General features: G+C 45.1%; 1 protein-coding gene across 1 annotated transcript; it reads left to right on the top strand.

Annotated features, from left to right (window-relative positions):
* Positions 1 to 2176: 2176 nt before the first annotated feature.
* On the top strand, positions 2177 to 9515 carry LOC111838686 (splicing factor U2AF 65 kDa subunit). The gene is made up of 12 exons (XM_072705777.1): positions 2177 to 2695; positions 2979 to 3111; positions 3266 to 3304; positions 4983 to 5086; positions 5257 to 5408; positions 5604 to 5720; positions 5853 to 5991; positions 6309 to 6388; positions 6483 to 6605; positions 6993 to 7079; positions 7181 to 7432; positions 7570 to 9515. Exons 1-12 carry the CDS (start codon positions 2647 to 2649, stop codon positions 7702 to 7704), a joined length of 1410 nt encoding a protein of 469 aa, XP_072561878.1. The 5' UTR covers positions 2177 to 2646; the 3' UTR covers positions 7705 to 9515.
* Positions 9516 to 26540: the final 17025 nt, after the last annotated feature.

Below are 26540 nucleotides of genomic sequence, written 5' to 3'. Positions count from 1 at the left end.
AAATCAACACAAAAATGGTTAGCTGACTGTAGAATCAAGCTTCTGTCATGGTCATCTCAGTCCCCTGACCTGAACCTCATTGAAAACCTGTTGGCTGAGCTGAAGAGTAGCCCGTAGTATCAGGAAACAAAATCGCACATATCATGAGGCACATTTCAGGTTTTGTACATTAAAACACGCCAAATTCAGGAATGTAAACCAAAAAATTCTACGAGTTAGGGAACACCCCCTTTTTTGAGTCCAAACTTTGGGAACCTAAAATTTTTTGACAACTTTTATTAAAACGCACAAAACTTGCAGACAAGCATGCAAAACTGAATGTCCAGGACAAACAAAAGAATGTCACAGCAGAGAAAGTCTGTTCCTGCATGTTTTGCTGTATTTCAATAATCAAAAGGTGCACAAAAGTCTTTCTTTGTGTCACCACTGCTCTTATGTAGCCATCTCTCGCATCAATTCCATAAACAGCACTCGCTGCTTCAGTCACCATTCTTATGCAACATTCTACACCCTGAGAATGGCATGGTATGTCCACACAATATGGCTTCTGGACAATTTTCTTCAGCTCTTCATCAGAGAGTACTTTTGTAAGTGGCGGTTCAAGTGTGCATTGATCCAAAGTCTTTAATTTGTAGTGGTCGAAATTCCCTGATATGGTGTCGAGATGACATAGGAGCTGCGCGATGGCGTTGAGATGACATAGGAGCTGCGCGAATCGTCATTATGATATCAACAGCTATTTTTCTGTTTGACTTATCTTAATCTGCCAACATAGCCAAAAGCACATTTTCTTGGTGAGCCCAATAGGAATTACGTTGAATGACGGGCCATGTTGTTTTTCGGTTGTCTGGTGTGAGATGTTTTTGCATCTGAATTTGTTTAAACAGGTGATTCGGACCATCTGTGCATTTTGGGTGCCACTTGATTTGGAACCACATAGGTCCGTAATTGTTGACAATAAACTGTGTCAAAAAAAGGAGCTCGCTGGTAGGTTGAACCGTTCCTACATATTGCCGACAAATTCTACTTGCAGTCGTTAGCCATCTTGCCATTGACATAGCTCCGGGTTTCTCACGAAGCAGATCATCACTGTTCTGATTGCTGTTATGATGTTATACAGATATGCTTCGTCTCGACTGAGATCATTGTGATCAATATCTGGAAGCGGCTCGCCATCAGAGATACTCTTGAAGTCGGCTTTTGGCAATGTCTCACATGTTGTCAAGACTTTGCCTATCGGTCCTTTCCACTGAGTTGGTCCTTCGGTGGGACCAATCAGTTTCTTGCACAAATGTTGCAGTGGAAGCTCATTCAAGTGCATGCAGCACAAACAGTACCGGACATCGTGTCCCCTCACTTCCGCAGACAATTGACTGTTTGTCTGACAATTAAGCGATGCACAAATTGCAATACCGCTGGGCAATTTGTCACTAATTTTCACACTTTCCCACACTAAAAAAGGGAGTGTTACACTTCTCAGAAAATTGATTGCTATACATTTTTTAAATCACAGTTGTGGGTTGTACAAAACATGAAATGTGCCTAAAGATCGCTCACTTCACTACAGGCTACTGAAGAGTCGAGTGCACAAGAGAGTTCCTAGGACCCTGTATGATCTGGTGAGATTCTGTAAAGAGGAATGGACTCAGATGCCCTGCTTGGTATTCTCCAACTTTATAAAAATATTATAGGAGAAGACTCAGTGCTGTTATACTGTACAAAGGGAGGTTATATGAAGTATCAAAAGCAGGGGTGCCAATAATCATGGTGCATGTGTTTTTGTTAAAGATAATTATCTCTTGATGAAGGATTTGTTTTTCTTTCAATAGATTTATTTTAAGGACAGGTTGGATTTTTATTAGTTTTACAGTGTGGCATGAAGCTGCTTCACCAAAAGGTGATTTTTTTTTCTAACCCTTTTTACAGATCTTTAAAAGGGGTGCCAATAATAATTGTGGAGGGCGTTGCAAAGTATCTTGTGTCACGTGATGTAACGCTATCACAATTAGTGGGTCGGTGTGTGTGTGATTTGTGTGTTGGGGATGCGTAAAAAAGGCGGCACTTGGCGGAAAATGAACGAATGTGCAGTGACCTGCATCATGTCATCCAAGCCAGCAGGTGGCGCCCGCTCGTCTTCACCTGAAACCGGGCAAAGACAGGAAAGGTGCTTTATGACGGAAACTTCCGGCAACGCGGGAGCCAGTGGGGCAGACGGCGAGTTCAGGCGGCAGGCCGCGTTTCGTCCCTCAGGAAACAAAAAATTAAGTGTACGTTCGACTGAGTGACTGGGAGCGCTCGCGGCTTTAGCGACGGCGTTTATATATTTTGCCGAGACTCAGAGGGTGTAAAATGAGCTTGGGCTTTCGCCGGGGATCAGTAAGACTGGATAGTTGATTAACGTCGGAGACAAAAAAAAAACAAAACGCTCGCTTCGCCAGTACTTCAGTGGCTGTTTCCTGATAACCGCTTCTGATTGAATTGTTTCTCCCCAACCTTCCCCGATTTAGCTAATTTTGCGAAGATCGTTCAGAGCTATTGTGCAGTTTTAAAACGCATAGCAGTGGACTTGCGTCTCCTGATAAACGACGCCTGCTTTAGCTAACTCTTCCCAGGCCGGCCGACCTTCCGCTCCACCACGGATCCAAAATGTCGGAGTTTGACGAATTCGAGAGGCAGCTGACCGAAAACAAGCACGGTGGGTCCTTAAAGGCTGTATTTACACACTGCGTTCTTTATCTTGATTTTTTTTGCCACCTCTTCACTTATTTGGGAGACTGAGAGTTTGCCCCGCTGGCCCATGTGCTTTTTGCCGTGGGGAGTTTGGCACTCCAGGTTTAAGGTGGTCGAAATCCGCTAAACGGTGTCCGGCTGCGGGTCGGGGTGTTGTGGGTTTAATATCAATATGCCCATTGCTCTGGGGAAATTCAGTTAATAAGTTTGTTTGTGCTCTGGTGTCCGCTTTAAACCGTCCTCCATAGAGCGGGACAAAGAGAATCGGCACCGCCGTCGTAGCCCGTCCCGCAGCCGGAGCCGGGAAAGGAAGAGGAGAAGCCATGAGAGAAGGAGCCGAGATCGGCGGAGCCACAGCAAGGATCGTAGACAGAGGCGCAGGTGAGTGTTATGCTCCACGTCGCTATCCGGCGTTTAGGCCGGAAAAGTGCAGCGATTCCGAATTGTAGCTCTGTATGGGATCAACTGTTTTGTAAAGAAACTTGCTAGTTTGACCGTCTGTAAACGCAACCCTCCTTTCCCACTGTCATTTCAGCACACAGAGTCAAAACCAACCCCAAGAGATTGCTGTGAGGTAATGCGGTACCCAATACGACTTATACTGGTAGTGCAAATCATTTTCAAGTAAAGGAAGGACAAATGTGTAACATGCAAGCCCAAAATCAGTATGCGTGCTTGTTTTCGTCTGGAAATCTTTTTTTAAGGATACGTAATGATACTGTCACTACTGCATAGCTCTTTATGCGACATTAGATAGCACGGTGAACTACGTTTAGGCATTTGCTTATTTAAAAATCTTTCTGAAACTACATATGTTTCACTTGCTTGTATTTCTCGCTTTCCAGCAATTTTATATTTCTCTGAATGTAGGGTTATTTGTATGGTGGGCTGATGCATATACAGGTAGAGGGTTGGCTCAGTGGTGAGTGCACGTCCGAGCTGCTAAAACTTTTAGCAAAGAACTTCTCTTGGTTAGATTTTACGTAGTTTTTGAGAAAGATCCCCAAAGTTTTCAAGCTTTATACTACTTTTGAGGGCCATTCGACTTCATAGGGTACGTTTGAATGCTGCTTTTTCACATTAACCAACAGTTTAGTCTTTAGCAAATTTGTTCTAAGCCTATTTTGCTTTATCATAAACATTAGTGGAATTTTGAGTCATAAACCCTTATTATCACACCTGTCTGTCTATGACAATCTTGCCTCTTAAATTTGGCTCAATCCTGTGATTCTGCATGCAAAAAAAACGAGAACTGGGTAGTAATTCTAGGTGTTAATATTGGCAAAGATGTCACCAAGCACAAACAGAATACAGATGAGGGTTTTGTTGAATTGTCTTGTTTCATTCATGTACAAATTGTGTAGCAAGTCTTTACTGTGCACTTTGTACTGTGTGCACATGTGTCGGTCATCCTAGTAATGAAATGTGTTTGCCTAGCTGGGAACTCCTTTTGGACACTAGTGATGCCCTAACATGCCTTCCAGTGTGAGCAAACCCCAAACTGCAAATATCAAACTCTTCAGTTGGTGAACACAATAGTGGTCATATGTTTAGAACTGACATGCTGCCCTCTTAGTGAAATATGAATATTCCAAAGAAATTCTTGATTGGTGATAGAATAGAATATGATACATAGGGTTTCCCTAAGGGGATTAACAATCTTGCATGAAACAGAAACATGAAGGTGAGAGCATGCTTGGGGGTCGCAGTACAGGGTCAGTCAATGTGCAGTGCCCCTGGAATTGGTGGTTAAGGGTCTTGTTCAAGGGCCCATGGACATGTGACTGTTCTGCTGAGGCCAGGGCTCATACCAGCGACCTTCCCCTCAGAAGCCCAGAGGCTTGGGTGGCTGATTCACATACTGTGCCCGAGCTGAGTGGCAGGAAGTGTAGTGTGGGCGTGTTCTAGACCTTCAGTGACCACTCATTTAGTCTGGTTGTGTTTCATTAGGCTGAGGGACCGGATGCGTGCTGTATACCTGCATAGTTTATATCCCAAGTGGTAACTTGTGGCTTTTTAGCACGTTCTTGCATGGCACACTGGCCCGTTTCCTTGAGGTCTACATGAATGTGTGCTTGTGCTTATATTGACACTGAGCAGGTGTGTGCTACACTTGTATATTTCAGTGAATAGGATGACAGATGTCCTTAATGTAGTTTGCTTTTAAAACTCATTTTAAATGTCATGTACCTTGTGCGCCTCTATTTCTTGGTCTCTCTGCTGCCTTTCACGTTTCCTGTCTGTCTTGACAGCCGCTCCCCACACCGTGAGAAGAAGAAGAAAGTCAGAAAGTACTGGGATGTGCCCCCTCCAGGCTTTGAGCACATCACTCCTATGCAGTACAAAGCCATGCAGGGTCAGTGTGTCTCATGCCATTTACCTAATTTGCTTTGGCCAGTAACATAATGTCTCTGAGCCCTCTCAGTGTGTTTTTTGACCCTGGTCTCCCTACTGGAGCCTTTCTGCCTATGGCCATTCCCCATCTCTCATCTTGTTTTCACTGTTTGACTTTTTTCTTATCCACAGCTGCTGGGCAAATCCCAGCCACAGCCCTGCTGCCAACCATGACTCCGGATGGTCTGGCAGTCACCCCCACCCCTGTTCCTGTGGTGGGCAGCCAGATGACGCGGCAGGCACGCCGGCTTTACGTGGGGAACATCCCCTTTGGCATCACTGAGGTGGCTGCTCTTCTTGATGGTTAAGGGTCATTTAGTGAGAAGGCTAAATATATCCGAGTATTGATTCCTTTGCAAACAGTGTTTAATTTCTAAAATTTTAATGCTTATTACTACTTCTAATTTCTAGAAATGTCCACTTGCTCTCTGTAACCTATTACAGATGTGTGAACATGGGTGCTGTGTGCTTGCTTTCAGGAGTCCATGATGGACTTTTTCAATGCCCAAATGCGTCTGGGTGGTCTCACCCAGGCCCCTGGAAATCCAGTCCTTGCTGTTCAGATCAATCAAGACAAGAACTTTGCCTTCCTTGAGGTTTGCCCCATTCTTTGACTGCTTATTTCTGGGTTTATACCTTGTCCTCTTTATCTCTGAATCATGGTTGTAGTACCTCATCGTGATGCTACTATGCGGTGTGCAGCTAATACTGTCTGCTTCATTCTGCAGTTTCGCTCAGTGGATGAAACCACCCAGGCCATGGCCTTTGATGGAATTATCTTCCATGGTCAGAGCCTTAAGATCCGCCGGCCTCACGATTACCAGCCCCTACCTGGCATGAGCGAGAACCCCAGTGTGTATGTGCCAGGTAAGATCACTCTGTGTATGGACCCCTTCTAAACATGAGGCTTTGGCGGCTTTGTGGAAAATGTTGTCTTGTTGCAAAATGTTTCCAGTCTTCTATGGATCTGAGTCGTCGCTTTCAGAATATTACCTTCATGCAGATTCTGTGTTTCCAGTACCAAGTCGTACCTGGTATTTATACTCCGCATCTTCTACATGGTGTTTTCTCATTTTAATTTATATAGTTATGAAGAACTGATCCAGGTACTTGTATGGATGGCCTGTATGCAAGCTTTGTGAAGCCTGCCAGATGAGTGTAAAGTTCTCTTGTTCTTTTTGCAGGAGTGGTGTCTACTGTGGTCCCTGATTCAGCCCATAAGCTCTTCATTGGTGGCCTGCCCAATTATCTCAATGATGATCAGGTCTGTGTTGCCTGGCTTTGCAGCTGCTTATTTACACAGAAGGCAGGTCTCCTAATGTTACCACTTGTGGGTCTGTTTTTTTGCACTCTCCCAGGTAAAGGAGCTGCTGACCTCATTTGGGCCCCTGAAGGCCTTTAACCTTGTGAAGGACAGTGCCACTGGACTGTCCAAGGGCTACGCCTTCTGCGAGTATGTGGACACCAACCTGAATGACCAGGTATGTTGCGCTTGGATGGTGTGACCTTCTCTGTACTGACTGTATTCTAATGGCACACGTCTAGGATAAGTATCCCTAAGTGTGTTTTTAATGATGTGGTTTGCAGTTGTTTGGCATTAATTGGGGGTCCTCAGTGTGGTGGGGCTTTCTGGTGTCAGGCCTCTCGGAGTCATTGTAGGGGGTAGTAGTGAGTACTTTGCTTCTACATGAATATCTTCGGTTGTTTCGGCTACTTTGTGGGTCTGATTTTTCTTGGGTGTCTCCTTGTTTACAGACCTTATGTAAAGCTTGTGTGTGCTATACCAGCCTCTCCGTGGCTCTGATTCTTCCTCAGACCCACTTGTTGGGTGTATAGGCCATCTGTAAAGCCTGTATCTGCTTTCACAGGCAATCGCTGGGCTCAATGGCATGCAGCTGGGTGACAAGAAGCTCCTTGTGCAGAGAGCCAGTGTGGGAGCGAAGAACGCCTCTCTGGTGAGTCCCGGGTTGGGTTTCTTCCACCCACTCTTATGAACACCTTGGGTGGCCCTTTCAGCCATGTCTGATTCTCTGGTTCTGCCCTGTTCCCCCTACAGAGCAGCATGAACCAGACTCCAGTGACACTGCAGGTTCCAGGGCTGATGAGTAGCTCTGTAGTGCAGATGGGTGGCCTGCCTACCGAGGTGCTTTGCCTCATGAACATGGTGGCCCCCGAGGAGCTCCTGGATGATGAGGAGTATGAGGAGATCGTCGAGGATGTACGTGACGAATGCAGCAAGTATGGCCAGGTGAAGAGCATTGAGATCCCCCGGCCTGTTGATGGCCTGGAGGTACCCGGCACTGGCAAGGTAAGCGGCAAGGCAATTACTGTTTCTTCTGAGTGTTCCTGAACCAGAACTACTCAGACTTGTAAATTCAGTCTGTCGTGCTAGAAGCTACCCCAGAGTAATGTGTACAGCCTTAACTGTCTGTGTGTCATCCTCAGATCTTCGTGGAGTTCACATCGGTGTTTGACTCCCAGAAGGCTATGCAAGGGCTGACAGGCAGGAAATTTGCCAACAGGGTAGTGGTGACAAAGTACTGCGACCCTGATGCCTATCACCGCCGAGACTTCTGGTAGAGATGTGGTTTGGGGGGTGGGTGGTTGGGTGGCAAGGGGTGATGATGAGACCTGGGGGTTTGTAAAGAAGCATGGAATAAATCTGGGGATGTAGGAACCTTTTCACATTTAGATGGGGGGAGGGTCTTTATATCAAGGTGTTTGATGGAAGGGCTTAAATTGTCAGGGGAAGGAGTTCTGGTTTTACTTTGTCACCGTGAACTGGGGTCTCTGCTTCATGGCCTGTTTTTTGTACCTGGGTATAGCTGGGGTTTTGGGGTGGGGTGGGGGCGGGGCGGGCGACAGTGTCAGGAAGGATGTGTGTTTTTTTTGTTTTTTTTTTTGTACTTGGGTACACGATGGATAGAGGAAATTTTAACAAGCATCTGGTCGAGTATATTCAAGCTGTCGCTGAGATGAGCAGAGAACATGGCAGCAATCCTTTAAAAACAGACATGGAACTGAAGAGAATTAGCTTGTTTCAGCTTTATACATGTATGTACCTGTATGCTTTCGTACATGTCAGCTTCACCTCATTCTTCCCGTCTGTATGAGTGCAGATCAGCTTGCTTTTCTCCTGCTTACTTACATTCATAGTTCTCGTAGCAGGTACTCATTCATGAGTCAGCTCTCTGTGCTGGCTGCTGTTTTGCAAGCTGGTACCTCAGCTCTCCTGGGCAGCACCATGTGGAGCGCTGCAGGAGTCGCTGTAGGGCCCGGTGTTCCCCAGGTACCCTGCAGAAGTACAAAGACCCAGTTTAAAAGTTTACTATTGTAGTGTGTTTAGTCTATATTAACTTTGACAGAAAGCTTTATTCCCATTAACTTAGAAGAGCAGAAAACTATACAAACATCTTGAATGCTAAATTGTGAATTTGTTCAGCCATAGTGTCGTTCATGGCAGTTTTGGTTGATGTTTTCGTAAGTTTTCAATACATATCCAAAAAGCACTATTTTGTCAGAAAACTAAACAGTTTAAACCAGGGCAGAAAATTTTGCTTTATAAAAATTTTAAAAAATCTTTTTACAACTTAAAGCAAGTAAGCTCCCCATAAGCTGGAATGCAAAGTGGTATAGATATGAGTTTGTAACTCCACTGCCTTATGTAATGATGTTGTGCTCATCTTTAAACTTTGTCACTAGATCTGCAGTGTAATGAGACAAAGCAGCAGCCAGTGAGGGGGTTGCAGTGTAGTGCTAGAGAATGCTTGAGCTGACACTTGGGTGGCTGAATCGGTAGCAGTAGTCTGTGGGGTTGGGGGGGGAGGTCCTATTGGAAAAGGTTTCATAGCAATAGCATTCAAGAACACATACAAACACTTCCTTTGCTTTCCTTTCCCATTGCTCTCGCTCACCTGCTGGATTTTTCTCTATCACAAGGACCACAATCTACGTCAGTGAGACTGTCAAATGTCGATTGGATTTGCTTTTATGTTTCCTCCTTATTCCCTTTTTTTTCTTCATGTGACAAGATTACACAAGGATGTCAGAGGAGGTAGCAGACAATATGGTGTTCTGTTGAAATTTTTTTTTGATTCTGATATTGAAATGGCGTACACTTTGACATTAACAGATGGGGTTGTCATACAGACTCCAGAATGGATTGCAGTACAAACTCACTTGAGGGCAAAGTCATCGATGGTTGATTGTTGTAAACGGCTATATCCTGGGCTTATCTGGTGACTGTACTGTTGAGTTGGTTTGTCTGTTTAAATTTTGATATTGTGACTGTTATTTAGTCCTCAAAAGACAGACATATACTTTTTATTTCCTCTCCGTGTTGTATTTTGTTTTGGAAATCCAATTGCTCTCATTAAAATGAATTTGATGTATGCTGACTTCTTGTGCTGTTTTGGACTGTCTCACTTTCTTGGATGGTACTGAATGCTTACATATACAATTTTTCCATTTATCAGATTTGTGTGGTTATGTTGTGCTATGTGTCTGTGCTGTTTGGACGGTTACCAGTTTGAATCCTGTGACTGACGGTGTTGTTATATCATTGTGGGCCCTTGAGTAAAGGTCCTTTATCCCAGGAACTGCTCTAGGGGAACTGGATAAATGGCAGCCTCCGCACTCTGATCCAAGCTTCACTTTCACCTTGGTATTTGTGTGTGTTCTTAGAGTAAGCTGGGATTCGTAAAAACGAAAGAATTCCTACGTACCCTGTACAAAGGTGAATAAAATGTTAAAGCAATGTAAAATCTACTTAAAGGTATTTTTCCTGGGTATTGGGACAGTTTCACAGAACTGAGCTAAATTTCTAAATTCCTTTTGTCTGATCGTTGAGTTGGAGTTTCTTCTTTGCCCTATAAGTGCTTTTACATCCTCTCTATGCTGGGCTGTCTGCTGAAATAGGACTGTCACACTGCATTATGGAGGGGTGGCTTTTGGCACACTTCCTGTATTGCAGTCTGAAATTAAAGCTGTCCTACCCAGGTTTATATCGGAGACTGCTGTGCTGATTTTTTGCTGGGCATCGTTCAGTGGCAGAGGTGTTTTCCATTCTGTTGTCAAGGGCTAACTGACAACCTCTGCACCCTGCAATACAGATCGTATGCGTGCGTGACTGTTAAACCTTTTGAGAAATGTACTTCTATAAACCAATGCAGTAAAGTTACTGGACTGCCATTACAGGCCATGGATTCTAAGTGACAAGGAGATAATTTTACTAAGGGAATTAAAATGTCTTGTTTGACACTATTAACTCAATAGCTGGGATGATGATCACATCTGCATAGCTAGTTACATATCTTTAAAAGTACAGTGGTACCTCGGAACTCAAACTTAATCCGTTCAGAACTCCGGATCGAATCCTAAAAAGTTCGAGATCTGATTGAATTTTCCCCATAAGAAATAATGGAAAACCAATTAATTGGTTCCCGCCCCGCAAAAAATTACACCTAAATATGTTTTTTTTTTTTTTTTGCGTTTAAACACAAAATGACCCGTATAGAACAGGAAGAGCATATACTGTACTAAACATATCTAAGCACATTTATCAAAACAGTAATTTGTAAAGTAAGAAAATAAATGTATCCAAACAATGTGTCCTACCCCGATCATCTGTTCCTTCCGTGTGCCACGCCCCTTTGTTAACCCCGTGTGGAATCCCTGTGTGATCAGCTGTTTCTGGTTGTTGTCATTAGTCCTCTGTATTTCGTCCACGTTTCAGTTTCCCCAGTCCGGTCATTGTATTGTCCGTCTGCGTTTTGCCTGCCTTACCTGTAATTAAACCCTGTATTCCCCGATACCCTGACATCTGCCCCTTTGTCTCCGTTCCGTCCCCGCTCGGCACAACAATATTATTATAATTAAATGTATTAATGGTTTATTATTAATATTAAAATAATAAGAAATCTTTATTTTTAAATGTATTTTATTATACAGTAATAATTACTGTTACTGTCTTTCATTGTCTAAATGTATTTTTACTGTCTAAGTATATGTATTCATCTAGTGTAAACATGCAGGATGCTATCACAGCGAATGTGAGGCTGAGACTGAAGCTTTACCCTTTGTTTCCGCTGACAAACATGCCACGTGACTCATTTCCCAGCATCGTACAAGTTATCTTAGGTCAGCATTCACGGTTTGACTTCTGAGATTCAGATCAAGCTGGTTGGTTCGACTTTTAAGAAATGCGAATTCTAATGAGTTGGAGAACTGAGGTACCACTGTATATCAACATGTATGTAACATAACTGTAACAATCAGTCCTGCTACAATGCGACTCATGCTTTTCTGAAAAACCTTGTGTTTACTAAAAGCGCATCCTCAGATACACATCCATACACACACGAGGTAGTCCATTGCTGAGAGTAGCGAGCTGTGATGGCCAAAAAGATGCTTCATTAACAATTTGCTGTATTTTTGGGGCCCACTAGATGGTGCTCTTGGATTACTTTGGGGCATGCTTTTTAAAAAAATAAAAAATCACCATCTAGTGGGGTCAAAAATTACAGCACATGGTTCATGAAGTATCGTTTTGGCCATCATGAGTTGGGAGTAGTTAGCCACAGCCACAATGCAGCCAGGTACACACATAGTACAAATACAACGCATTACAGTATGCAGAGGGGCACCATGCGACCGGGTACACACACAGCACAAATACAACACACTACGGTATGTAGAGGGGCACCATGCGGCCGGGCACCACATGGCACAAACACAATACATTACGGTATGCAGAGGGGCACCTCAGTCAGCATGGCCACAATGATTCCAAAAAGCAAATGAAAGTGAATTAAAATCATTGTTGTGTTTTTATATGATTATACGATTGAAAGACTTTGACACGTACAATGCATGGATGTACAAAAGTTTAATTATTTTACATTTGAAAATCAGTTCCAAACATAAACACGATTCTGTGTTGGATTTGGGTACTAATATATCAATCATGTTAGATTTGCATTGTGGCAGGACTGACTGTATTGTACATTTTACCATGATATAGGTAGGATAATGTCCTTCAAGGTTCTGTGCTATTCTGAATTAACACTCTTGTGAAGGTATACTGTAAAATGCCAACCACCATATTGAGGATGGGGGCCAGTGACAATGATGTTAATCTTGCACCACTGAGCATGCCATGGGGCCAAAGGGCCTTGATGCTCAGCTCATGACTTTATCTCTGAAGTACCATTCTTTTAAGCTTGCACTGTACGCAGCAAGGAGTATAGTATGTACCAAGTGCCCTGGGTGGTGAGCTGGCAACGTATATGCCAGGGGGGCTGGGGGCTCTGGTAGTTAATACTTGCTGTATGTGGAAAGGGCCCCAGGGCCCTGGTGGTCAGCTTGAGCTTTATATGCCAGGACTCATCAGGGTTAATTTGTGCTGTTTATGTCAAGGGCCCTGGTGGTCAAGACTCACTATATATTAGGGCTGAATAATTACACTTTTAAACAATGCGATTAGCCAATCACAAAGATTGCAATTTAGGATATGTATTATACCGCACGTCTGACCCAGGGTTTAAAAACTTGTGAGAATTGGTTTACAACTTCATGCCATCCTCCTTGTGTCACAGTCATCCTGACCAATCAGAAATGTCATGCTCCTCGCATGCCAGTCATGCTCACCAATCAGAAGTGACCCAAGGTGACTGCATATACACCCACAAACGACAAACACGTGTAACCCAAGGAAAAAGGTTAAGCTGAGCGGGTGTTTGTAGAACCACGTTTTCAAAAAAAGTCTGGACGTTGTGTAAAATGTAAAACAATGAAATGATTTACAAATCATATAAACTCATATGTAATTGAAAGTAGAAAAAAGACAACATAAATGTTCAAACTGAGAAATTTTGCTTTATGATAAATATATGCTCAATTTGAATTTAATGCCAGCAACAGGTTTCAAATAAGTTGGGACAAGGCATGTTTACCAGTGTGTTGCATCACCTCTTCTTTTAACAATACTGTAAATGTTTGGAAACTGAGACCAGTTGCTGGAGTTTTGAAAGTTTTGAAATGCCCCATTCTTGCTTGATATAGGATTTAAACTGCTCAACAGCTCAGGGTCTCTTTTGTCATATTTTGTTTTGTTTTTTACCGTTCTGCTGATAACAAGCTGGATGGTCCATCCCCTCTTTAGCCTGGAGGATGCAGATTTGTCAGACCACAAGACAGTTTTCCATTTTGCCTGGGTCCATCTTAAATGTGTTCTGGCCTAGAGATGTCAGCAGCGATTCTGGATCATGTTTAGATATGGTTTCTGCTTTGCATGGTAGAGTTTGTGGATGCAGTAATGAACTGTGTTCGCAGACAATATCTTATTTGGAAGTATTCCTGATCCCATGCAGTGATTTCCATTATGGAATCATGTTTGTTTTAATGCAGTGCCACCTGTGGACCCCAAGATCATGGCTATCCAGTATTGATTTTCAGCCTTGTCCCTTGCATACAGAGATTTCTTCTGATTCTCTGAATCTTTGACTGATGTTATGTACCGCAGATGATGACATTCCCACATTCTTTGCAATATTACATTGAGGAACATTATTCTTAAATTGTTGCACTATTTGCCCATGGGAGGTGTCCAGGAGGCATCCTAATGCGTGGCATCCTAATGCGTGGCTTTCACAGAGTGCTGAACCTCTCCCCATCCCCACTGCAAAGAGACTCTGCCTCACTGGGAGGCTCTTTTTAATACCCAGTTATCTTTCATACTGTTGCCAGTTACAGTTATTCCACATTTTATACACACAAAAAATTGAACTCTGGCCACAATTCTGTAAATGTGAAGCTCATGTATCAACAACATGACTCCATACTGCTAAACTCTAAGCACAATTCCATTGGTCTCACTCAAATATCATCAAATCACAGTATTGCACACAAATTGCATCATTTAGCACCCTTTGTTCACCAAGAAACACTGGCCTTCAAAATACAACACCCTGATTACAAATTAGTGTCACTCATGTTGGACCTGTGCAGACTCAATTGGAAGAACAATTCAGTCATATGTCAGAGTATAAAACAGGCCTGAAGTGACTTACAGGTGTTAAGGAAGAAGATGGCAAATGTTAAGGTTTGCTAGCAAACAACTGAAACTACAGTCCTGAAACATAAAGTATAGTAGTCTTTAGATAAGGGGTTTCTAAGATTTCTCTGATACAGAGACAGGTTGTTAACATTAGCTGGCTAGCTACTTAATTTACCTTTCTGTATGTTTCCTCTCTAAGAATTGGGTAAAGTTGCACGTTGTCCCGGCCATCTCAGTGAGAGTTCTGTTACAGAATCTGCACACTGCTGAATGTTTTTCTCTCTGCAGCTACTTTGCAAATTAAATCTTCATGACAAATATTAAGCTGTTGTGATAAATATTGAGGCATTTTGATGAGTGGTCTTGACAGGTCTTGAAATAAAACCTTGAGTCCTCTATGTCTGAGAGCAAGACAAGACCAAGACAAAATAAATTCGATTCCGAGATGACACCAAGACCACAAAAAAGTGGTCTTGAGGCCAAGACCGGTCTCGAGTACTACAACACTAGTAAGAGGAGGCCTAGCATGCAGTGGAGGCCTTGCACACCTTGGTCCAATAGTCCCCGTTTGCTAATATTTCTTGACGAACTCAAAAATATCCTTATCCTCCCACAGGAAGAGGAACCAGAACAGCCCACCTTGTCATTTGGGATAATGTACATTTCCACCAGGTCGCTCTGCTCCAGACTGGTTCACCAACAACCCACGTTGTAACGCTGAACCTTCCACCATGTTACCCATTTCTAAATCCAATAGAGGTATTCTTTTCAGCATGGCAATGAAAATTGTACAAACACCAACCCCACAAGCTTGTGGCACTACTCCAGGCAATGAAAGACACATGTAACGACATCTATGCGAATTAATCCCAGGGATGGATCCGCCATGCCAAGCATTTTTTTCCCCCTGCTGCTTGGCGAGAGAACATCGCAGCCAATGTGGATGAGGTCCTCTGGCCTGACCAGGATCAGAGGCAGGATGCAGAGTGATCTGTTTCATTGTATTTTTTTTGTCAGTTCAGCTGAACACTTAGTCTTGCAGTAACAAATAAATATTTATTTTGTTACCTGTTTGTATCTGTGCATTGATTTTCTTTGTGGGGTTTCTCATTGTACTGCAACATTACATAGGTGAAATTACTGGGTTTTGCTACATACTAATAAAATAGGTAACATTTGTGTTGAATATACATGTAGTACTGTAAATGCTATTTTGAGACAAAAGGACGCTATACTTCAACAAAACAAGAAAAAGGAAATTTATTTTCACATACTTGTAGACCTTTAAATATGACATGGCCTCCATCCATCTTTCGCTTATCTGAGGTCGGGTTGCGGGTGCAGCAGACTTCCTTCTCCCCGGCCACTTCCTCCAACTCCTCCTGGGCAATCCCGAGGTGTTCCCAGGCCAGCCGAGAGACATGGTCCCTCCAGCGTGTCCTGGGTCTTCCCCGGGGCCTCCTCCCAGTGGGACATGCCCAGAACACCTCACCAGGGAGGTGTCCAGGAGGCATCCTAATGCGTGGCTAAAATGGTGGTGTAGGAAAGAGGGGTTTAGGTTTATGGGGCACTGGAAGACCTTCTGGAACAGGTGGGACCTGTTCAAGCTGGACGAGTTGCATCTAAACCACAGGGGAACCAGTGTATTGGGGAGGTGTATGTGTAGAGTACTTGAGGAATATTTAAACTAGGGACTGGGGGGGCAGGGAGGATAGTTACGAATTTATTGTAGGGAGAGACGGAAAGCCCAAATAAATATTAAAAGTGGGCACTGTAGGTTGGCGTGCGGAATGGAGTAGTTGTTTTACCGGGCTCCCGCCACACTCTCTTTAATTTCATTGCTTAACTCACTCTTTTCCCCTCGGACTGTTGGAAGTAACACGAAAGAAGACGTGTAAACAGGCGGTAAACACAGTTATGGCGACTAAAGGCGGTAAAAGCTCAGAAAAGCTGGAACAATTGGACACACCTCAGATCGGAGGTGCTAACCCGGATAATGCTTCCCTGGCTAACATGCTAGTGGAGCTACGAGCGGACTTGTTGTCCAAACCGGACTCGCTAGCCGTTAGATTTGAAAGCAAACTCGCTGCGATAGACTCTAAATTAAATGCGTTGCAGAGCACGATGTCCAACCATGAACAACGTATTTCAGATTTAGAGGCCGGCTTGAATCAGCTGCAACCCCTAGAGGCTATGCTAGCCAGCCTGACCGAGGCCAACGATAAGCTACGAGACAAACTTACAGACTTAGAAGGAAGGAACAGGCGTTGTAATATACGTCTTATAGGAGTACCTGAGGCAGCCGAGGGCTCACAACCAACGACATTCTTCTCCAACCTGTTGGTCGACGTGCTTGGGTCTGACGTACTTCCTTCACCCGAGCTTGACAGAGCTCATCGCACGCTTAGACCCAAACCGGCTGCGGGAGAAAGACCCAGAGCTGTGGTGATATGTTTTCACAAATTTCAAAACAAAGACTTGGTGATCTGCGCTGCACATAAGAAGCAAGGGCAACTACGCTATAAAGACAATCCAGTTCAAATATATACGAATACTACTGTCCCGAAGTCATGGAGCAGCGTGCGGCATACAAGGATGTTATGCGTCAGTTGTACGATCACAACTTGAAGCCTTCCCTGCTATATCCAGCGCGGCTGTTCATTTCGGCGGAGAACAGGGGTAGAAGACGCCTGTCGTCAGTGAAAGAAGCACTCCAGGTCCTGGCTGTACACAAGAAGCACAAGGTTTCGACAGTGGATGACTGAAAGGTGTCTGTACAGGGGTTGTGTGTAGATTCCGTTTATTGAGGGCTGTTTCAGCTCTGTATTTCCGAACATTGGGCGATTTTGTAAAAAACGACCGGGAGATTGTAGACATACAAATGTAGACATTTTATGCTGCGATTTTTCTGTTGGTAGCCTAAAGTATTGAAATATGTTTTGGTTTGATAATAAGGGCGATCTCCCCCTTATGTTATGCATCACGCTTAATCTGTAGTTTGAGGAAATGCCTGTGAGGGTGTGGATAACTATAATAATGCTGTTAAGTTATCCCACAGTTGTTAAAGGCTATAAGTGTTCAACTGAAATTAGAATGGAGGTTTTGTGGGGCCTTGGTTTCCCTTAAGAATATGGGGAAAAGTTTAGAATGTTTGAAAGAATGTTTTGTTCGATGTGTGGCGGGAGGAGGGGATTGGGGGAGTTCCGGAAGAGTTAGATAGGTACGACGAGGCACGTTGTTGCAGGGGGAGAGGAGGGTGGCACTCTGTGTGGGTGGGTGGGTGGGGTGGCATTGTTTGTTGTTGGGGTTATTTTTTTTATTTTTTATTTTTTTCTTTCTTCTTTCCCCTACCCTGCAATTTACTGTTTAAATTGCCTACAAGATAATGTCATCTGTTAATAACATTCGTTTTATATTGTGGAATGTTAAGGGGGCAAACCGGTTAACTAAAATAAATAGGATCATGTCACACATACGGGACCTGAGAGGAGATATTGTGTTTTTACAGGAGATTCACCTGCGTACTGACGAGACCCTGCGCATAAAAAGGGGCAGGTTCAGGCATTTGTTTCATTCAAAGTTTAGCGCCAGGGCTAGAGGGGCGGCAATCCTAATCCGTGATAACATTCCGTTTGAAACAGAAAACGTAATATCTGACACATCTGGTCGGTATGTCATTGTGACAGGGAAGCTGTACAACACATCTGTAGTTTTAGCTAGCGTATACGCGCCCAACTGGGATGACCGGCATTTTATTTCAAAGTTTTTTTAGCTCTATCCCTAATGTTGAATCATATCACATTATTATTGGGGGGGATTTCAATGTGGTACAAGACATAATTTTAGATAGATCCTCTTCTAAACCACATTCTCTTACCGGTTCTGCTAAGCTATTAAACTCCACTGCAAGTGAGCTAGGTTTGTCAGACCCATGGAGACATAAATTCCCTCATAAAAAAGCGTTTTCCTTTTTCTCACACGTTCACCACTCCTATTCTCATATAGATTTCTTTCTTCTTGATAACAGACTGCTTTCTAAAGTGCACTCATGTGACTATCATATTTTTGTCATTTCAGACCATGCTCCCACTTCAATGGATATAAATTTTCCTGAACACAACCCCCCGTTTAAACAGTGGAGGTTTAGCTCACATCTGTAGGCAAATGAATCATTCGTGGACTACCTAAAATCAAACATACAATTATTTTTTGAGATAAATGACACGCCAGATGTCTCAAGAGGAACACTATGGGAAAGTTTTAAGGCGTACCTAAGAGGCCAAATAATTTCCTATACAACTTATTTTTAAAGAGGTACTAGGGCCAGACAATCTGAATTGTTACAAAAGCTTCAAGAAGTGCATCACACCTACGCCACTTCCCCAGATCCAGCTCTCTATAAGAATCTTTTACAACTGCAAGCAGAGTTTGATCTTTTAACCACAAAGGAGGCGGAGCTACAACTGCTTAAGTCCAGACAGCGTTTTTTTGAATCAGGAGACAAAGCTGGCAAGCTTCTAGCTCAACAAGTCAGGGCTGTAGCGGCATCCAAGTTTATTGCTAGTATTAAGTCTGCATCTGGGGTCATTCACACCGACCCAAAAGCTATCAATGATACATTCGTCAAATTTAACTCAGACTTACACACATCTCATCATGACACTGGCAACATTGACAGCGTGCTGAATTCTATTAAATTTCCACAAGCGGACAGTAAGCTGGTGGAGGAACTATCTAATTCGATTTCGATCACTGAAATTAGAAATGCGATTACAGCTTTCACAGTTGAATTTTACAAGAAGTTTGCCGCAATTCTTTCTCCAACTCTTTGTGAAATGTATAATGAAGCTTTTCGGCTTGGTCAACTTCCCTCAACTTTGACCAATGCTGTGAGCGAGCTTCTGCCGAAAAAAGATAAGGATCTTTCACTTTGTAGCAGCTTCAGACCCATTTCACTGCTCAACGTAGATTATAAGATTCTGTCTAAGATTTGGCCAGCCGTCTTCAGCAAGTATTACCCGGAATAATTTCACCAGATCAAACAGGCTTTATGTTGGGACGAAAATCCTTCCACAACACCAGAAGATTACTGAACATTGTTAACTTACCCAGCCCCAACGTTCCAGAGGTGGTGGTGTCTCGACACTGAGAAAGCGTTTGACAGGGTGGAGTGGAATTTTCTCTTTGAAGTATTTGGGAGATTTGGTCTGGGGGTAGGCTTTATCTCCTGGGTCAGGTTGTTATATTCCACTCCAGTAGCAGAAGTACTGTTACGCTGTGCCGCCAGCAGGGGGCGCCTCAGCAGGCACCACGGGCGCGCAGCCAGCAGGGGGCGGCACAGCAGGCACCTCGGGCGTGCGGCCAGCAGGAGGCGCTGCAGCAGCCACAGCTCCAGCAGAAGCCTCGTGTGCGGCAGCAGGAGGCGCGGTAGCTTTAGGCAAGATGGCTGCAGACAGAGCGGCAGCATCAGGCAGGAGGGCCTCAGGCAGAGCGGCAGCACCGCTGACACGTGGCCAGCAGGGGGCGCCTCAGCGGGCGCCACCGTCACGTGGCCAGCAGGGGGCACCTCGGCAGGCACCTCGGGCGTGTGGCCAGCAGGGGGCACCTTGGCGGGCGCCGCCATCACGTGGCCAACAGGGTGCACCTCAGCAGGTACCTCGGGCGTAGCAGCGACGGCAGCTGCAACAGTGCTTGCTGCGGGCAGAGCGGCGGCAGCAGGCGGTGCCGTGAGAAGAGCGGCGTCAGCTACAGGGACTGCAGGCAGGACAGGCGGGTCAGGCTGGACAGACGTCACCGCGGGCAGTGCGGCAGCAGCTGCAGGAACCGCAGGCAGGACGAGCAGGTCAGGCTGGACAGGTGGTGCCGCGGGCAGAGCGGCGGCAGCAGCAGCGGGCGGTGCCGCGGGCAGAGGGGCGGCAGTAGCAGCCGGTGCTGCTGGCAAGTCCGAAGCAGGCAGGTCCGCGATAGGCGCCAGGATCGGCGCCGGGCGTACAGGCGCTTCCCCTTTAAGGGCCTTGGGGATCCGGGGAACCGCATCCCAGACGGCCCTGATCCCCTCATATTCCAGGTGGCCACCCTGGAGTATGGAGGCTGCTGGTGACGGCGGCTGCGTGGCTGCTGTGATCCCCGCTGGCTTCTGTGTCGTGAGGGACTCCTCCCGACATTCAGCGGGGAGAGAGGCAGAACGGAGAAAGCAAGCCCCCAGGGAAACGGTCAGGGTCTCCTCCAGTCCTTTCCCCTTGCACCTCTTCTTTTTTCTCCGGCTTTGGCTGGGTGGTTGCGACGGGGTTGCCCTGGAGAGAACGAGCGGCTGGAGCCGCCTCTCCGTCACTCACTCTCCAAGCTGCCGGAGAAGTTCGCGCACGTCGGCTATGATGTGCGCGCTCGTGAGCGGGGTCATCTCCTGAAGGAGGGTCCCGCTTTTGCCGGAGTCCAGGGTCCTCACGGACCTCTGGCAGGTTTAGCCAGTAGACCACCTCTTGCAGTAAGCCAAGCCGCTCATCTTCGGCTCGCTGCGGAGTCGTTGTGGAGATCCGGCATTATGTTACGCTGGGCGTGCGGGGCGAGTGCGGAAGCAGGTGAACGTAGCCGTAAATATGAATAAACAGGGTTTATTCAATGTTTAACAGGAAGGAACAGCACAACACGACAAACAACAATGACGGATCTGGGAAACCAAGGCAGACGTGGACTAATATACACAAGACAGACTGACTTAAACGAGCGACAGGTGAATACAATCAGGAACTAACACGAGGTAATGAGGGGGGCGTGGCACACACGAGGATCGGACGAGCTGGGCGTCACAAGTACAAACAAATAATGTTATTTCCTCCCCTTTTCAACTTCACCGTGGGACAAGGCAAGGGTGTCCTCTATCCCCCCTATTGTTCGCCATGGCCATTGAGCCACTTGCCATTTTGCTGCGATCAGAGGAGAAATTTGAGGGGATCTCCCGTCAGGGAACAATACATAAGTTGTCACTATATGCTGATGACCTCCTCCTCTATGTATCTAACCCTTTCACGTCACTCCCAGTTGTTTTAAATATTCTTGACCGGTTTGGACAGCTTTCAGGGTATAAACTTAATTTGGGAAAAAGCGAGATATTCGCTGTTAACAATCTTGCTGGGGGACTGTCACATAGTGTAGCCCCCTTTAAACTTGTGGATAAAGGATTTAAGTATCTAGGCATCTTTATTATGAAAAGTTTAGCCGACACTTTTAATAATAATTTTATTCCTTTGCTTAAAAAAGTTGAAGGGGATTTTGAAAGATGGTCTACTCTTCCGCTGTCTTTGGCTGAGTAAATTTGATTAAAATGTCAGTTTTGCCTAAGTTCCTATACCTTTTTCAGCATATCCCGATGCTTGTGGCAAAGAAAATATTTGTCAAATTAGGCAAGTCGATATCAAAGTTTCTTTGGGGTGGCAGATCAGTGCGCATGCAGAAAAAGGTCTTGGAGCTCTCCAAAAGAGAAGGTGGCCTTGCTCTTCCCAACATTTTGCACTATTATTGGGCAGCTAATATTCACATTTTATTATACTGGGTTGACAGGGACACAGAGCAACCGGCCTGGGTCCACATGGAACGTTCTTCCACCCAGTTCTCACTACAGTCATGGCTGTACCGTTGTGTATCACGGAAGCCAGTCCTAATCCGATAGTTATTCAATCACTAAAGATCTGGGCTCAGTTTAGAAAACACTTTGACCTGCAGGGATCCTCTATCTTAGCCCCGGTGCTCAATAATTGCACCTTTAAGCCATCCACTGCAGACTCTGCCTTCCGGCTCTGGTCTGTCAGAGGAATAAAAACTATTGCTGATTTGTACAATGATAAGATGTTCATGTCCTTTCACGAGTTGTCCACTAAATTCCATCTACCATCAACATCTCTTTCGTTTTTTCCAAGTTAGACATTTTGTTCAGAAAGTGTTTCCTCACTTTCCAGATCTCCCCTCTTGAACATTGCTAGACACTGTTTGCACAACTGATCCCAGTCAGAAAAGAATTATTTCTTTCATTTATAAAGCCATGGACAGGGCGGTTTTCCCCCAGCGAACAAAAGAATTGTGGGAAAGAGACCTAGGGTTTACGGTGGATGAAGGCCAGTGGGGCAACATTCTTGCAACGGTTCACAACTCTTCTATTTGTGCCCGTCATGGGCTGATCCAATGTAAACTCTTGCATAGAGTTTACTACACTAACCATAGGCTGTCTAAAATTTTCCCTAGTGTGGATGATTCCTGTAACAGATGTGGTCAGTCTCCTGCTGACTTGGTACATATGTTTTGGTCATGCCCGAAATTGACAAATTTTTGGTTTAAAATATTCAGTACATTTGAAAAGGTGTATAGTATTGAGATTACCCCACATCCCCTCTCTGCGCTTTTCGGTATCCCTTTTAAAAATGGCTTGCCGTCGGTTGCCCGACATGCCATGGCATTTTGCACGTTGCTTGCAAGACGTTTAATTCTCCTGAATTGGAAAGAGGTTTTGCCCCCTTCGTATAATCATTGGATAAAAGAAGTATTGTTTAATTTAAAATTAGAGAGGATTAGATTTTCCCTTGGAGGGTCCATGAAAAAATTTGGTGACACATGGAACCCTTTGTGGTCATTTATAGATTCTTTGGACATAACACCTGGAGAGTGCGTTACATGAGTGCTTGGTAATTAAATTAAATTAAGTTTATTTCTATCATCACCACTTTTCCATAGGGGCCCCTTTCTTTTTCTTTATATATTTTTTTTTATTTATTTATTTTATTTTATTTTTATAAAAAAAATTTTTTTTTCTTTGCTCTTGTCATTTATTTTTAAATATAATTATGTGTGCATAATATTCCTTATTATTAATTATATTTCTTCATAATTTGTTGGGGGGGGAGTGGGATTAGGGGGCAATAATGAAAAAGAAAGTCGGCATGGCTCTTTTTGTACCACCGTTGTAAATTGTATTGACGCTCAATAAAAAAAAAAAGGCACTGTAAAAGGCCTACCATTTGTGGTCTGTATTTAAATGCTAGGAGTATTAGAAATAAAATTAATGATTTAGAGGCTTTAATTTCATCGGACACTTACGACATTATAGGAATAAGTGAAACATGGATGACTGACAATGATGGTGAAGAATATACACTCACCTAAAGGATTATTAGGAACACCATACTAATACGGTGTTTGACCCCCTTTCGCCTTCAGAACTGCCTTAATTCTACGTGGCATTGATTCAACAAGGTGCTGAAAGCATTCTTTAGAAATGTTGGCCCATATTGATAGGATAGCATCTTGCAGTTGATGGAGATTTGTGGGATGCACATCCAGGGCACGAAGCTCCCGTTCCACCACATCCCAAAGATGCTCTATTGGGTTGAGATCTGGTGACTGTGGGGGCCATTTTAGTACAGTGAACTCATTGTCATGTTCAAGAAACCAATTTGAAATGATTCGAGCTTTGTGACATGGTGCATTATCCTGCTGGAAGTAGCCATCAGAGGATGGGTACATGGTGGTCATAAAGGGATGGACATGGTCAGAAACAATGCTCAGGTAGGCCGTGGCATTTAAACGATGCCCAATTGGCACTAAGGGGCCTAAAGTGTGCCAAGAAAACATCCCCCACACCATTACACCACCACCACCAGCCTGCACAGTGGTAACAAGGCATGATGGATCCATGTTCTCATTCTGTTTACGCCAAATTCTGACTACCATTTGAATGTCTAAACAGAAATCGAGACTCATCAGACCAGGCAACATTTTTCCAGTCTTCAACTGTCCAATTTTGGTGAGCTCATGCAAATTGTAGCCTCTTTTTCCTATTTGTAGTGGAGATGAGTGGTACCCGGTGGGGTCTTCTGCTGTTGTAGCCCATCCGCCTCAAGGTTGTGTGTGTTGTGGCTTCACAAATGCTTTGCTGCATACCTCGGTTGTAACGAGTGGTTATTTCAGTAAAAGTTGCTCTTCTATCAGCTTGACTCAGTCGGCCCATTCTCCTCTGACCTCTAGCATCAACAAGGCATTTTCGCCCACAGGACTGCCGCATACTGGATGTTTTTCCCTTTGCACACCATTCTTTGTAAACCCTAGAAATGGTTGTGCATGAAAATCCCAGTAACTGAGCAGATTGTGAAATACTCAGACCGGCCCGTCTGGCACCAACAACCATGCCACGCTCAAAATTGCTTAAATCACCTTTCTTTCCCATTCTGACATTCAGTTTGGAATTCAGGAGATTGTCTTGACCAGGACCACACCCCTAAATGCATTGAAGCAACTGCCATGTGATTGGTTGATTAGATAATTGCATTAATGAGAAATTGAACAGGTGTTCCTAATAATCCTTTAGGTGAGTGTAATATGGATGGTTATACGTCGTTCCGTAGAGACTGGATAGGCAAGAAGGGAGGTGGTGTTGCAGTATACGTAAAAGAAAACTTGCAGGCAAGGGAACTCACTGATAAAAGTAAAAGTACGGAAGCTGTATGGATAAAACTTGATGCTAAAGACTCAAATGGCCTAATTGTCGGGGTTTGTTATAGAGCAGGGTTGGGGCCATTCCAGAATGCAATGATCAATTCAAGTCCAAATCAGGAAATGGAACTGGAGATGGGATTGGAAAAAAAACTACGGGGAACAGAATTGGAGTTGAATTTGAATTTCAGGGAGATTTAAGTTCCAACTCCAGTTCCATTTCCTGATTTGGACTGGACAGCTGATTGCTCCGCTACTTAAGACCAGCGGAGCCATCATGCATTGCAAAGTATTGTTGCCATTCCGTATGAGCCATACTAAGCATTATCTCTGTCTTTTGTCCTCCCGGTTTGTCCTACCTGCTGTCTCCTGCCTGCCTGTCTTGCCTCCCTTGCCTGCCCGGTCTGTTCCTCCGACCCGCCTACTCTGTCCTGCCCTGCTTGCCTGCCCTGACCTGCCCTGTTTCCTCGCTGGTCCCGTTCCTCCTGTCCCATCGGAACCCCGTCTCATCTCTTTACGTAGGACTGACCACCCCGGTATTCGACCATTGCCTGTGACCCGACCACGATTCTGGATTGCCCCTTTGGATTTGTCTGCACCCGGTTTATTTAATAAACCATTTTGCGTCCGCATTCCGGGGTCTGCCTCCTCCATTCGCGATCGTCATTACAGAATACTTCACCATAACAGAATGGACCCCGCGGAGAGCCAGAGCTTGCAGCAACAGGTGGATCAGCTCCACCTCCCTGGTGTTCCAGCTGATGGAGAAGCAAGCCCGCCAATCCCAACTCCCCGACTCACCATCACGGACATCTCCTCCGGTACCAGTTGCTATGCCTGAGAAGTATGACGGCAACCCAGACCATTGCCGAGCCTTCCTTATGCAGTGTGGTCTCTACATTGAGGAACACCCAGATCGCTTTACTGATAAGACAGCACGAATCAGGTTCATCATCTCGCTGTTTATGCGTCATGCTCGCGACTGGGCATCCACCCTGTGGACAGATGCCCCCTCCTGGAGTCGGCTCGGGATTTCCAAGCAGTCTTCATGGAGATCTTCGATCATCCCGCAGTGGGGTGCAGTCTAGGAGAATGTCTGGTAGACCTCCAACAAGGGTCCCGGACAGTGGCTGAGTTCTCTTTAGAGTTCCGGACCATAGCGGCTGGATTACGCTGGCTGGGGGACTGCCTCCGTATTTTGTATCAGCATGCCCTTGACCTAGAAATTCAGGATAAACTCATGTCTAGAGGCTCCACCCTGTCGTTCGAGGATTTCATCGGGCTGTCCGTCACACTGGACAATACCTTCTGAGAATGACGTCGCCGGTGCTCCCATCAACCAGCGCTCCCATTAACCAGCGCTACCAGCCCCCATGCCTGTCGAGGGTCCCGAACCGATGCAGCTCGGAAGATCACCCCTCACTCCGACCGAACAGTGGCACCACATCGTCCAAGGTCTGTGCCTGTACTGCGGCGAACCTGGACACACCCTCCACTCCTGTCCGATTTGACCATCTCGCTCTGGACCGTCCACCAAGGCAGGCCATTCTATATTTCTGGGCATCTCTCAAATTCAACTAACGGTACCTGTCGAGACCTAGCCGAAATTGGGTTGGTGGCGGGGTCGCGGGGGTGATCGGAGATCTTGCTGAGCACAGCATCAGCAGATTGGAGGGAGACAACGTCCGAGTCAGTAAGCTGAGGGCCGAGGTCCAGGAAGGAAGGTGCTGGAGCCAAGGCCAGCTCACGAGCTTGGCGGCGAGTGATGGCATGCACAGCAGGGTTGGGTGGGGGGGCTTGAAAGTCCCACGGGTCTCCGTTCAACGCTCCAGCTCTGGCGAGCGCATCTTTTTCCAGTAAATGTGCATGTCGTGCGACGTTATCA

This window comes from Paramormyrops kingsleyae, chromosome 23 (assembly GCF_048594095.1).
Source record: "Paramormyrops kingsleyae isolate MSU_618 chromosome 23, PKINGS_0.4, whole genome shotgun sequence".
Classification (NCBI taxonomy): Eukaryota; Metazoa; Chordata; class Actinopteri; order Osteoglossiformes; family Mormyridae; genus Paramormyrops; species Paramormyrops kingsleyae.
The sequence above is the reverse complement of the archived record's forward strand: the minus strand, read 5'-3'. Positions and strand labels throughout refer to the sequence as shown.